The sequence below is a fragment of the Geosmithia morbida genome (assembly GCF_012550715.1).
Source record: "Geosmithia morbida isolate 1262 chromosome Unknown scaffold_14, whole genome shotgun sequence".
NCBI lineage: Eukaryota > Fungi > Ascomycota > Sordariomycetes > Hypocreales > Bionectriaceae > Geosmithia > Geosmithia morbida.
In genome coordinates this window covers 238,739-252,308 of record NW_023336201.1, presented here as the reverse complement: position 1 = coordinate 252,308, position 13,570 = coordinate 238,739, and the positions used below count along the sequence as shown (strand labels likewise).

Below are 13,570 nucleotides of genomic sequence, written 5' to 3'. Positions count from 1 at the left end.
AACGTGAGTATACAATGATGATGGATGGATGGATTCAAGGGCCAATATCAATGCCTAGCTAGGTTTCCCTGGGCAACATTGTAGCCACCGCCCACGGGCTACAATTGAGCGTAAGCAATCTTCCTCCCACCCTGTCTATCCCATTTGCATCCACGATGGGTCAGTATCTCTTCAGCCACGATTCGCAGTTCCATCATGTCACGAACCGACCAACAACCGGGCCGATGTAGCTCTGAGTGAGACCTGACAAGGTAAAAGTACATAGCAAGACGGCAGAACACAAACTAGACGCTCAGCGAGAGATGAAGGACATCTTGCCCGTTCAGGCGTCAATAGTAGCGCCTATACTTGGGGTCCAGATCCTGCTCTCCGTACGGGCCAGCCATCCTGGGTCAGCATGGCACGCTTGCGCCGGCCAGCACCCTTTAGGGACATCTTGTTTATGTGACTCTCCAATCGTCTTCATCATTGATTTCGTGGAAAACGATGCATATCAGAACGAACCCCTAGAATTTAAAGTTTTCATAATCCATGAGGATATCATTGAGCTCTCGCAATCGCGACTCGTCCAGGTCCGACAGCATATGCAGCTCAGTAGCCACTCCCCCGTCGTCCATGAATCGAAAGTCATCAGGGGTACCGTGTGGCACCCAAAAGGACGACATGTTGGCCGTCTGTGCACCGGCGGGCGGTTCGAGCCCCGCATACAGCGGTCCCGGGGCCAGGGCAGGACCAGCCTGCTGCTCGCGACTGTCGGGGTCGACATTATTGTTCGGCGGTTCCGGCCCAGGGCACAGCAGATTCTGCAGGGCGGGGGCATTGCTGATGCCGTCGGTTGGCGTCTGTGGCAACGGTGCTGGAGGCAGCATCTCCTCTGCGGATTGCTGCTGCTGCTGCTGCGACGGCTTGAGGCTGTCGACGAACTTCTGGATAACCTTGAGCTTGTCGTGTAGCTTCTTGGTGATGTGCGACTTGTGCGACAGGTGACGGATCAGATCCATGGCCGCCACCACGGCGTCCAGGTAGACGGGAGGGCTGCTGCGACTGCTGCTGCTGCTGCTGCTGCTGCTGCTGCTGCTGCTGCTGCCTCTTCTTCTTCTTCTTCTGCTGCTGCTGCTTATGTTTCTGCTGTTGTTTCTGCTGCTGCGAGGACCGGTGCAGCAGATCCCCAGCAGCAGAGACGACAGGGCCGTCTCGAGGAAGGTGTTGAAGGTGCGGTGCTGGGCGTCGTAGATATCCGTCTCCTTTCCCAGATATACGAGCAGGCGGATCGAGTCCCGCGCTGCCTCGAGCATGGTGTGTGTTGTGGAACCCTCGTCTACGACGATGGGCGGGGCGGCGGACATGATGGCCGACTTTCGCAGAATTATCGTGCGCATCTGGTTGGCGCGGAGGTACAGCATCAGGCGGAGCTTGTACTCGCCTCGGCCCTCAAGGGTGCTGTCGTACTTGTCCTCGTCGGGGCCGCGGAAGCGCAGGTGCCGGGGCAGGTTGTTCTGCCACTGGACGATGCGAAAATGGCACCAGTCGCGCACCGAGTCGTGGTTGTTGTTTGGTGGGTGGGAGGCCGACGCCGATGTCGGTGCCGGTGCAGAGGGCAGGTCGAGGAATTTGCGGCGCACCTCGGACGAGATGGCGCAGTATGTGACCATCTGCCTGAGGTAGCCAGACACGAGGTCCGACGCGTCGTCCTGCGGCGAGAGCTGGCGCACGGTTTCGACGTCAGCGTCGGGCACGGCAAACGGCAGGCCGGTGCCGAAGCTCCACCGCCTCTCGAGCGTGTAGACGGACCAGTACAGGGCGTCGGACACGCGCTGGTCGTCGGAGCCGTACTGGCACAGCTCGTGGACGAGGCGCATGACGGTGCCGATGCAGCGCCAGGCCTCGACCTCGCGGTCGCTGAGGAAGAAGAAGAGGCTCGTGAGGATGAGCATGGCCAGGTCGTCGGTGTGAACATGCTCGGTGTGCACGCGCACCATGGCGGCGCCGAAGACGTCGTGCACGAGCGGGTTGGCGGCGTCGGCCGACCCGGCAGACACCATGCACGACACGAGCCCCACGACCACGCAGGCCACGTCGGCCGCGCGGCTGTAGTCGACCGCGCCCTGCGTCCTGCCCGCCCTCATGGCCTGGATCTTCCCCACCAGCTCCTCAGTGTCGAGGAACGGGTACTGCATCCCCAGCTCGTCGTGGTACGTCTCCAGTATGCCCGTCCACGTCTTCATGTCCAGCACGTCGAGCACGCTGCCGCCCGACCGTCGACGGGAGGCCAGCTCGCGCAGCTGCTCCGGCCATATCGGGACCGTCTGACGGGTGTTCGGCCGCGGTCGGGCGCTCTGCTCGGGACTCTCGGCCGCCAGCCGGCTCTCGGCTAGTCGTATGAGGTAGTCGAAGCTGCCTGGGTTGGACCACCCCAGGAGGCGCGAGCCCCTATGTACGCTGCCGTTATTCCGCAACGGGAACGCCGCTGCTGATGCGGCCGCTGCCGATGTCGCATCTTCTGCCGCGCCGCTGGCCAGCACGTTTGACGTCGGTGCGGCCCCGGCCCCGGCCGAGACCGAGGCCGAGGCCAAGGTTCGAGGCCACGCTTCTTGTCGGGTGGTGTTTCGAAATCGCGTCGTCCTAGGGTACGAGCATGCAAGGTCGCTGTCGCGGCATCGTGAACAGGGATGCTCCCCGCTGCATTTGATCTTTCGCTTCTGGCATTTCTCACTGCGCGTTTCCCTCTCTCATCAGTACTGCTTGGATCCGATCCATTGAGAAGACTTCGACTGCTTCGGCGCGCGCGTCACGGGCGAGCCCCCGGATTGAGATGGGAGGGGCGATGGAGGAGACGAACCAGGCCACAGACGTGTATGTACTGCGCTTGCGGACTCCCGATGGACTAGGCCGGTTCGATATTGAATTCGGCGGCATGGGGATGGACCGTCATGCCAGATCTTCCCACCTGTGCGTGATACGTATTGGATCGCGATTTGTGAGGATGAAAGAGGCGGGATGATGCACGCGCGGCACTGATTCATGATGGACATTTTGCCGGCTGGCCAGGGTTCAATCTGTGGAGATTGCGGGGTACCGGCATTGACGGCCGCGGCGTCGGCGGATCACGACTTTGGCATCGATGACGGACAGGTCCAATGTCTATGATACGTCATGATATCTTTTGTGCGTTTCAGAGGCCATCCGAGTCGAACGAACAACCCTTCCATTTTGAAAGTCAATCGAGTATATACGCTTAAGGAGTACCTGTATCTGTTATCCGTATACTCTACACGATAGAGTACCTGTACATGACGCACGTATATATATATATATATATTTATATTTATATGCACCTTTAGATACGTGCCAATCGTATTATAATAATAGTACACGTAATATTACGAGTACGTGTATATGATCTATCAGGTTGAAGCTGTAGGCATATATTATATGACATAGAGTACGAGTTCTACAGGCTGATGTATAGGCGCATAGTGATGCCTGCCCTATATCAATGTCTTCCGGCATGACTGTGTTCGTTTACTAGCATTCAATGAGTTCGGGTGGCCTGGTATAGAGGAGGAATGATAGTTCTCATGTTGGTATCCATACTATTTGAAGACGAGAGATATGATAAAAAGTAAAAGACCAAGACAGTTTCGTTGGCAATCGTAAAGCATCAAATTCTTGGCATGCCCATGATACCCCAAACCCAGGAGTCCCGCTTTTCGTTCCCCTTGTCAAGACAAGAGCACATGTGATATCAAGTGAATGATCGGAAAAACATAGGGATACTGACAGGCTCTCCCTTCCAGTCGATGTTGCTGTCCTGGCACTCGATGCGACCGAGGTTTGTCCCAAAGAGCGAGTCCCAGATGCGAGTCTGCTTGCCGTAGTTCCCGCTCCTCTTCCACCCTTTGCGGTGGTGGATATCGTGGTCCTCGATGATGAGCTCGAGGCCGAAGAGGCGGATGAGCGGGTTGAGAGGGTTTGGCGGCCAGAGGACTATGCGGAGGCCGCTGTGGCCGACGAGCTCGGTGAACATGACGAACTGGTGGGCGAACCACCACTCGTAAAAGCCCATGGGGAGGCCCACGGCCTTGAGGGAGAAGTAGGACATGAGAGGGATCCCGGCGACGTCAAATAGTTCCTGGACGGTGTCGGCGTACAGGGTGAGCAGCGGGTTGGGATGCTTGGTGAGGTGGTGGGTGCGGTGGAACCTCCACAGCCAGTCGACCTCGTGCATCAGGCGGTGGTACCAGTAGAACCAGAAGTCGAGGGTGACAATGTACAAGCCCGTCTCCAGCGGTACCAGCAGCCAGTTGGCGTCGGCGGGCGCCTGTGCCGTCCGCCAGCTCAGGAAGAGCGTGAAGATGGGGCGGAAGGTCGACGTCGACAGCAGCGACCACACCACCTTCTCCACGCCGACGTTGGGCACGCCGTCGCGCGCGTGCGCGTCCCCGTCGAGGTACCCCGTCATGTGGCCGACATAGCGGAGGGCACGCATCTCGTGGATGGCGGTGATCTTGAAGGCCAGCGAGTAGAAGAAGAAGGCAGCCACCGCGCTCAGGTTGTGTCCCGTGTACACCACGTACAGGTGGTTCAGGAATATCGTCGTCGCAATGTGTGCGGTGATCCACCCGTGCGTCGTCCAGTCCGACACGTACGGGACCCTCTCCGTCTTCTGGTATATCGGCACCGGCGTCTCCACCCCCTCCTTGTACACGCCCGTATAGTGGTAGAACCAGTGGTGCCACGTCCACTGATCCCGGGGCAGTGCTGTGTACCAGTCTGACTTCATGGAGTCCTTGGGATTCCTCATCTTGGCCGTCGTCGCCATTTTCGAGGAAGGAATCGTCTCGACTTGCGTGTGTGTGTGTGTGTGTGTGGGTGGGTGGGTGTAGTCGGTGTACTCGTCCGAGTTGATATCAAGATTCCTCTTTTCTTTGGTGGGTTGTATACATGTATATATATATATATATATATATATTCGGTGCAGGCTGTCGTTGTCGTTGTCTGTATGTCGGTGTAGCCACACCTCAGTAATAAAAAGGAAACAAAGAAAACAGAGATGATTATATATTAGACAGGCTCAGGACGAATTAGCAAGGGGTGGCGAGGGTTTGTATCTTTATATACCCTAAGGATCGACATGTACATATGATCGTTCGGCATGCGAAGAGAAGGAGCGATAATGATATCAGATAGGCCCCGATCTTCTTCTTCATCTCTTCGATGGCCATTGACGTCTGCCGGGGGGGGGAGGGGGGGGGAGATCCTCTTCATAGCATCAGGCAACAGATCCACTTCGGTCCTTCTTACCCCTGCGTTGACGACGTTGCCCTATATGTACGGATTAGTTCTGGGCACTTGATCACGGTCATTATTAGCTATACTCGGTACACTTGAGCCATAATTATTCCACGGTCTGACTACAATCATCATCCGTACATCGGGTACGTCGTGCTCGCATACTGATGAGACACGCAGACCCGTGGTTGCATGTCTCGGCATTGCCCTTGGTTGTCTTCCGAGGTTCCCATGTTCAATGTCCTGTTCGGTTTCTGTCTCGTCCCAAGTTCAAGTCTACGATTAACATCGGCTCCACAACGAGAGACGGTCCTCCTATTCGCCACGCAACTTGGGTCGACGCGGTCATTAACTGTTGGGGGCCGTCATTATTCCATGTCTTCATGCCCCTGCATTCTCAACCAAATGAGCAAGAGAGAGAGGGAGAGCAGAGAGAGAGAGAGCAGGAAAGCAATATAAACCTGCTAATAATACTCATAGGGCGAGGGGGGGGGGGGGCCAGAGAAACAAATGTAGTAAAGCCTCGCAACCATGTGGAGTCTTTGGTTCCAAGGTCTCGAGACTAGCTCCAAGTTCCGTAACGAGTCGATGCTGGTCGTCCCGGTCTGCGGGGTACTTGTATTTCCCACTGCCTTTTTGGGTGTTACTTTGCGATGTCTCCTCGATCCACGCACTACTTTGTACATATTACACGTTATTATCCTCGGTATCATCTCCCCTGACACGGTGTTTGTGTCTTTAAGCTTCATCAAAGTCACTCGCTGATCCCGCTCGTCTTGAAATGCAAGACGCACTAGGGCTGAGGCATTGTGACATGTAGTACGGATGGAACATCTAAAAGATGGGGAACTAGAAGGCTTCATGCTCGAAGGGCGAGAGATGTGCAAGTTGAATGTCAACCGCTCCACGGCCCGATGACGACAATGCCAAGGGATCATACAGGTTGACCGCACAGCAACTCTTGCTACCCAACCCGCAATGCCAACACCATACAGTAGACGTTTGCAGACCAGCCGTTGAGCTTCTGCTTAGAGAGTAGTGGCTTCCCCGTTCTGCAACACTGTACGTCAAGTCCGTAATTGGGTGGCGTCGCTGTTGTGTGCTGTCATAGATGATAGGTACGTGCGCGTACATTCGGCTGCGAGCACTCAATGTCTTTCACCGCACCGGGTCTCCCCGGGCTTCGGGCTGATCTGATCTATGATGAAACATATCTCAAGACTGCCAGGATAATATAGGAAGTTGCGCGAAGGGACAAAAACAGCCTGTCTCAATTCGAAGAAGAGCTCAAGACTAGACACATGTCAAGCCGACAGCCTTGCCCCAACAATAACAATGGCAGAGGTGGGCCGACTGGGGACGTCAGTGGGGACCCGGAAGGGCAAGGGGGGGGGATGGGGATTTGGAAAGAGATGAACAGCGAAGGCTTGCGAGGTGTGCGTTCTAGATCAATGTGAGTCGTAGGTAGCTTTCCATCAGATTATCCTCCTGCCTCGGCATATGAATATGTGCCTAGTGGCCCACCTCTTGATGTTATCTTGCGAGTGAAGCAAATCGTGATCCACTAGTTGGCTGAGTTTAGAGTCATGAGGAGTAGACTGGGGAATTGCATCCTCTGCGTTTACTCTGGTCCCACAGGGATAAGGTCTCGCATACACATACATTTGAGGACATTGCCTCCCACAGCTATTTGGTTCGTTGACTCCTAATGCATGTGACGACGATGCGTCCTTGGAGGAGAAGGAATGGGAGGAGGTGAAGTGAGAGCGTGCAACAGATATACTCGAAACAAAAAACAAAAATTTACCCTAGACTCAGGATGTGACCGGACCGGATAAACTGGACCCCCGAGAACCTCCTTCCATAGCGGGGCAACTACTCATAGTGACCCTTTCTTGGGCGCTTTGGCAACAGCTCTGGCAGCTCTCTCAGCCGCCAATAGGCGCGCAGCTAACCCAGCAGTATCGACCGAACCCCCACCATCATGAGCCAAGATCCGTCATCTTTCTTGTCCTCGTCCTTTGGCCCTCATACTAGCCATCATCGCTCTGTTCTTAGTTGCTAGGAATCGATAATCGGGAGGTCTGTGATTATTCATCTTCACACGCCTCACACCTCCCTTCTGACCTTGATGGTACTGCATAATCCCGTCCATACGATAATAACCCCGCCTTAGCCGTTACCTGGAGACCGTTGCTGGTCATGGCATCAGCTCAACCCGTCACGCCCCAGGCGGTTATGAGCTTGGTCAGCAGACTGAACGATGCCGATCCGGATTTTCGATTCATGTCGCTCAACGACCTCGTCCAGCTGCTGAACAATTCTAAGCCCGACTTCCTGCATCATGATTACAACGTCGCTGCCCGCACTGTCGATAACATCATCAAGGCCCTAGATGACCAGAATGGAGAGGTCCAGAACCTGGCCGTCAAGTGGTGAGCAGATTCCTGCCCTCCCCCGCCGGATATCCCTCGAATCCGTAGGGGTACGGATAGATACTGAACAGCCTGTGTGTCCGATAGCCTGTCCCCTCTTGTCGGGAGGATCCCGTCTGCCATCATCGCCCCCATGATCGAGAAACTGTCGATGCTTAAGCTCAAGAACTCGGTCGACAACGCCATCCCTTCCCTGGCCCTGCGAACTGTCATAATTGCCCTGCCACGTCCGGTGCCGGGAGTTGCCACGACGCAAAACGTCCAGGATGCCTACAGTGCCGTCAGCCGTGTCCTCATACCCCGCCTGATTGGACCCGGTCCCAAGACCAAGGTCCCCAAGACGACAAGCATTGAGCTGCCACCGGTGCCCGAGGGGATGCTGCAGAACGAGGGCGACCTGAATTCCGAGTCGGTTGATGTCATGATCGAGGTTGTTCGCTGCTTCGGACCTCTGCTTGACCAGGTCGAGGTCGAGGCCATGCAGGAGATCGTCATCCAGATGCTCGAGAGCAAGAAGGGGTCATCGGTGGTCAAGAAGCGTGCCGTCGTGGCTATTGCCATGCTGGCCGTCTATCTTTCCGAGGAGCACTTGCACGGTGTCGTTCAGCGGATCACTGCCAGCCTCTCGAGCGGCAGCCTAAACCCCGTCACCCGCAGGCTTTACATCTCCATCCTGGGGAGCATGGCCCGCTCTATCCCCACACGCTTCGCTCCGCACATCTCTACGGCCACCCCGGTGGTCTTGAACGCCTTGTCCGACGCAGAGCTGCAGGCACATCTGGAGAAGGTCAGCGACGGAGACGACCTGGGCCAAGAGTTCAACGAAGTCCGAGAGGCGGCCCTGGTTGCCCTCGAGGCCTTCTTGGCTTCCTGCCCACAAGACACGAAGCAGTTTACAGACGAGATGATCGCCTCCTGCCTTCGTTACCTCAGGTACGACCCCAACTACGCTGTCGACGATGACGACGATGTGGGCATGGACGACGACGACGACGGCGGCGGCGGCGACGACCAGGAAGAGGACGACGAATTCGACCAAGATGACGGCTTTGAAGACGACGATGACGATGCCAGCTGGAAGGTTCGGAGATGTGCCGCCAAGACTCTCTACACCTTGGTTGCCACCCGCGGAAGCGGCGACCTGCTTGAGAACGGAGTGCTCTACAACCGGGCCGCACCGCATCTGATCAAGAGGATTGATGAGCGGGAGGAGAATGTGCGCCTCGAAGTCATCTCGGCCCTGGCCCTCCTCGTACGGAAGACCGGGGAAGGTATCCACGCTCATGAGCTGTCGCCGGATGGCATAGAGCCAGACTCTGTCAGCCAGGCTCCGAATAGCCGCAAGAGGCGCCGGCAGAGCAGCGCGGCCGGAACCGTCTCTGAGCCCGTCGGTGGCTTATCGCCCAAGATGGACAAGATCCCCCAGACGGGCCCTCAGGCTGACCTGGCCCGGCTGACGCCCTCTATCGTCAAGGTCGCCGCTAGGCACCTCAAAGGTAAGTCCGTCCCGACGAAGCAGGCTGTCATCGGTCTGTTGGACGACATGGTCTCTGTGCAGCGGGGCGGCCTGGCGGACCATCTGGGAGACATCATCGACCCGGTCATCGACGCGGTAAAGTCAACGGCCTCGGGGACTGTGAGCTCGCTGGGTATATCCGGCGGCTCGGCCTCGGCCACGCCGGCCACCCTCAAGGTTGCCGCCCTCCAGCTGATTAGCGATGTGGCCAAGACGCACCCGTCGGCGTTTCTGCAGCCGTACGTGGCAAGGATGGTGGCGGGAGTGACGGCGGCCGTCTATGATCGTTTCTACAAGATCTCCAGCGAGGCGGTGCGCACGGCGGAGGAGCTGGTCAAGACCATGACCCCTCCGCGGGCAAAGAACACGGGATCGAGCCAACAGGCCGAGTTCAACAAGCTGTACGACGTGGTGGTGGACCGTGCAAAGGCCAACGACACGGATGCCGAGGTCCGCCAGCGCGCAATCCACGCTCTCGGCGTAGTCATCTCGCGGACGCTGTCGGCCGATGCCTCTGAGCTTCTACCCTCGGATAAGCGCGAGGCGGCCCTCAACCTCCTCCGCGACAGACTCAAGAACGAGACGACGCGCCTGGCAGCGGTACGGGCCGTTGACGCCGTGGCCGCGTCGGCCCACTCCCCCGAGCAGCTGGACAAGGACTGGGTCCAGGACGTGGCCACGGAGCTGGCGGCGCAGCTGCGGAAGGCTAACAGGTCCCTTCGCGGGTCCAGCATCATGGCTCTGAAACACCTCGCGCTCTCCCCCGCTTCCAAGGACAAGCTGGAGCCGGCCACTATCGAAGGGGTCGTCTCGGCGCTGATGCCGGCCATAACGAACAACGACACGCACCTCCTCGGGCCGTCTCTCGCCATCCTCGCCAGCCTTCTTCCAAGCCATCCCGAGCTGGTCATGTCCCAGGAGATGATCGGTGCCGTCTGTGCTCTCCTCAAGACTCACTTCGCCAGTCTCGTGCTGGACCCCATGATCAACCTGGTTACCAGCGCTGGAAAGACGTCGGCAGGCGGCAAGCTCATGAAGGGCCTGCTCAGTGACGTCAGCGTCGACGGTGATCCGGTTGTCGTGGGCAAGATCATCGGAACCCTGCTGGTCAGCAGCGGAGATTCGGTGGGCGTGACGATTGACAGCTTCGTCACCGAGCTCGAGAAGAGCGCCAAGTCGGGAGACGAGGCGCGCACGAGCCTGGCCCTGGCTGTTCTCGGAGAGGCCGGCAAGGGGCTGGGCACCGCGTCGCCGCTCAGCCCCGACACCTTCCTCGGCCAGTTCCGCCAAGAGCCGGACAAGGTTTCCCTCTCGGCGGCGGTGGCCCTCGGCAGGGCGGGTTCCGGGAACGTTGCAAGGTACCTCCCGGTGATACTGGAGAGGATGAGCAAGGGGGGTCACACGCAGTACCTGCTGGTGCAGTCGTTGAAGGAGGTCCTGCAGTCCATATCGGCCATGACCACCGAGCTCGAGGGCTACGCTCCCAAGATCTGGGCCAAGCTGATGGAGGCGTCGGAGAATGCCGACAACAAGGTGGGCTGTGCCGAGTGCGCAGGACGGCTGGTCATCCTCAGCCCTACAGAATTTATGCCACAGCTACAGGTGAGTGAGGTCGGGGAGCGAAAGGAGAGTCACACTACATCCCCCCCCCCCCCCCCCAACTGCTTACTATGGAATCGAGATGCTGATATTGGACTCCGCGTGCCCAGAAACTTCTGTCGGTCAAGTCGCAAGGTGTCCGAGGCATGGCGGTGCAGGCCATCAGGTACTCGCTGCCGGAGAGCGATGAGACGTTTGACGCCATGCTACGCAACGTGCTGGTGGAGATGCTCCTGGTGATGCTCCAGGATCAGGACATGGAGATCCGCCGACTGGCCATGACGACGCTGAACTCGGCAGCGCACAACAAGCCAGACCTCATCCTGCCTCAGCTGGGCCAGCTGGTTCCGTTTGTCCTGACCGAGTCGGTGGTCAAGCCTGAGCTCGTGCGCGAGGTCAAGCTGGGTCCGTTCACGCACACTGTGGATGACGGGCTCGAAGTTCGCAAGGTACGTCCGGGACGTGGCTCTCCTTCAGGAGCGGTTGTGTGTGTGTGTGTGTGTGTACGGTATAGCATGTGTGGAGATGGTGGGTAGACGAGAGCTAACGATGGGATTCAAATCACATAGAGCGCGTACGAGACCCTCTACGCTCTCATGGAGACGGCATTCAGCCGGATCAGCAATATCGACTTCTACGACCGGATCGTGGCGGGCCTCAGGGATGACAACGACATCAGGCAGCTGTGCAACCTGATGATCACAAAGCTGATGGTGATCGACCCCGACGAGACGGCGCGTCGTCTAGACTCTATTGCCGAGGCGTACCGGTCCGTCCTGTCGGTGAAGCTCAAGGAGAACGCGGTCAAGCAGGAGATTGAGAAGCAGGAAGAAGCCAACAAGAGCGTGCTGCGGGTGACGCTCCTCCTCGGGGACCGGATGAAGGCGCTGACGGGCAACGCCGGTGCGGCGACGAGCAACGCGGGGGCGGCGGGGACGTGGACGTCATACTGGGAATGGGTGAACAAGGACTTTGAAGGGCAGCTTCGGGGTCTCCGCGAGGAGAAGCAGAGGCTTCAGACAAAGATGGTCTAGGGGGCCGACGATGAGCACGGCGTGACCAGGGAGAGACCTCGCAGTTGAGATTGAAGCTGCCTCATCCCTCATCCCTCACCGCTTAAGGAGGGGGGAGAGAATAGAGGGTGTGTGGATGGACAGTATCTGCTAATACGACGACGTAGGTAGTAGCTCTCTTCAAAAGAAAGATGCCTTTTTTTTTAGAGAGAGAGAGAAGGGGGGGGGGGGGGGGGGGGGGGGGGGGGGGGGGGGGGGGGGGGGGGGGGGGGGGGGGGGGGGGGGGGGGGGGGGGGGGGGGGGAACGGCTCAGCCATTTGGTCGGAGAGCAGAGAAATCCGGACATGTTGTTTCGTGTGCTGGTGATCAAGATGAGTGATGTACGGAGTAGTTATATTTATCTGAAGGAGAAGCAAAGTGGTGAGTGATGGCTTGAATTATCTCTGATGCAAGAGAGGACCCTCTTCTGAAGATTTATCCGCACTGATGCTTGCAAGCAAACGGTAATACGAGTAGGATCGATGAGGATGAGGGTTTAAAAAGGATGAGGCTTGGCGGGAGATGTGGTTGGTTGAAGGGGGTAGAAGTCGGGAGATGGATTTTGGTCTATACCGTGGGCGAGACACGGTATAGACTTTTTTTTTTCTTGCTTTAAAAGAACAAAAAAAAAATTTTAAAAAAAAATCTTGACGAGAAATAGTTGAATAATACCATGAATGGTACGAAGTGGTTTTTTGCTCTTTTTTCCTCTCTTCTTTTCGAAGTGTCTCTCTTGCCTTGCAACTTGTATGTACAATACACTGCTGTGTATGTCGTTGCCATTGCTATTGCTGTCGCTGCTGTTGATGACTGTCTCTTCTCTTTCCTTGACCGTCCCTCTTGTCGAATCTTCAAGGTCAGAGTCAAGGTTTTCTTTGGATAGAAATAGGCCCATGAGACGAATCATGGCCAGTGACATGTGGGAGGGGGGGGAAGCATGTTTAAGCATAAATATGCTTCTTTTTTACCTTGAGAGACATGGCCCCATCGCGATTCGTCAATGATGGCGTGCTGGCTCCCGAGGGGGTTTAATGTGGGTTCGTTCTGAAGTGATACCCATGTACAGATGATATGTATATGACTTGTATTATACATGTCAGCTTACCATGAGGATATGGACGGCTGACCTGGTCAAGAATGCTCATGAGCAAGAATTGGTTGACTGTGCAAGTAAGAGTTGACTGTGATTTATATATGCCTATATGTATGTATGTATGTATGTATGTATATATATGTATGTATGTATACGTATGTATGTATGTATATATATGTATGTATGTATATGTATGTATGTATGTATGCATGTATGTATACGTATGTATATATAATATATATATATGTGTGTGTGTGTGTATTGACAAGAGAATCGTCAACTCACAGATGAAAGAGGGTAGCAGGTTGAGAAGACCAGACAAGTTACCTACCACCTACTGATACTCTCATAGATACTCCTCCCCGCACTAATGGTTTATGAAATGATAGTACAAGTTTTTTTTTTTTTTAAAAAAAAAAGAGTCAAGAAAGGACCAGAAACGGCATCACCGACTCCCGTGCTCCCCCACACCCCCTTGCAAGCCAAAAAGACCGAGCCCCAATGACAGCCCGTCCACAACTCGTACTGTATGCAATCTCCCATCCCCCACGATGGATTCCGAGTGCCATGCATCAACCGTCCT

At 56.3% G+C, this 13,570-nt stretch overlaps 3 protein-coding genes across 3 annotated transcripts; 1 reads left to right on the top strand and 2 right to left on the bottom strand.

Moving 5' to 3' along the window:
- Window positions 1-506: 506 nt before the first annotated feature.
- On the bottom strand, window positions 507-2,916 carry GMORB2_2678 (Fungal trans; the record flags this gene model as incomplete). The annotated part of the gene is made up of 3 exons (XM_035464657.1): window positions 507-971; window positions 1,260-2,622; window positions 2,840-2,916. The coding sequence occupies 3 exons, from the start codon at window positions 2,914-2,916 to the stop codon at window positions 507-509; spliced, it is 1,905 nt and encodes a 634-aa protein (XP_035319327.1).
- An 829-nt stretch (window positions 2,917-3,745) lies between these two features.
- GMORB2_2677 (Sterol desaturase/sphingolipid hydroxylase, fatty acid hydroxylase superfamily) lies at window positions 3,746-4,822 on the bottom strand (the record flags this gene model as incomplete). The annotated part of the gene is made up of 1 exon (XM_035464656.1): window positions 3,746-4,822. One exon carries the CDS (start codon window positions 4,820-4,822, stop codon window positions 3,746-3,748), a length of 1,077 nt encoding a protein of 358 aa, XP_035319326.1.
- Window positions 4,823-7,494: 2,672 nt separating this feature from the next.
- Window positions 7,495-11,876, top strand: GMORB2_2676 (cullin-associated NEDD8-dissociated protein 1; the record flags this gene model as incomplete). Its single annotated transcript, XM_035464655.1, has 4 exons — window positions 7,495-7,727; window positions 7,815-10,845; window positions 10,953-11,291; window positions 11,412-11,876. The coding sequence occupies 4 exons, from the start codon at window positions 7,495-7,497 to the stop codon at window positions 11,874-11,876; spliced, it is 4,068 nt and encodes a 1,355-aa protein (XP_035319325.1).
- Window positions 11,877-13,570: the final 1,694 nt, after the last annotated feature.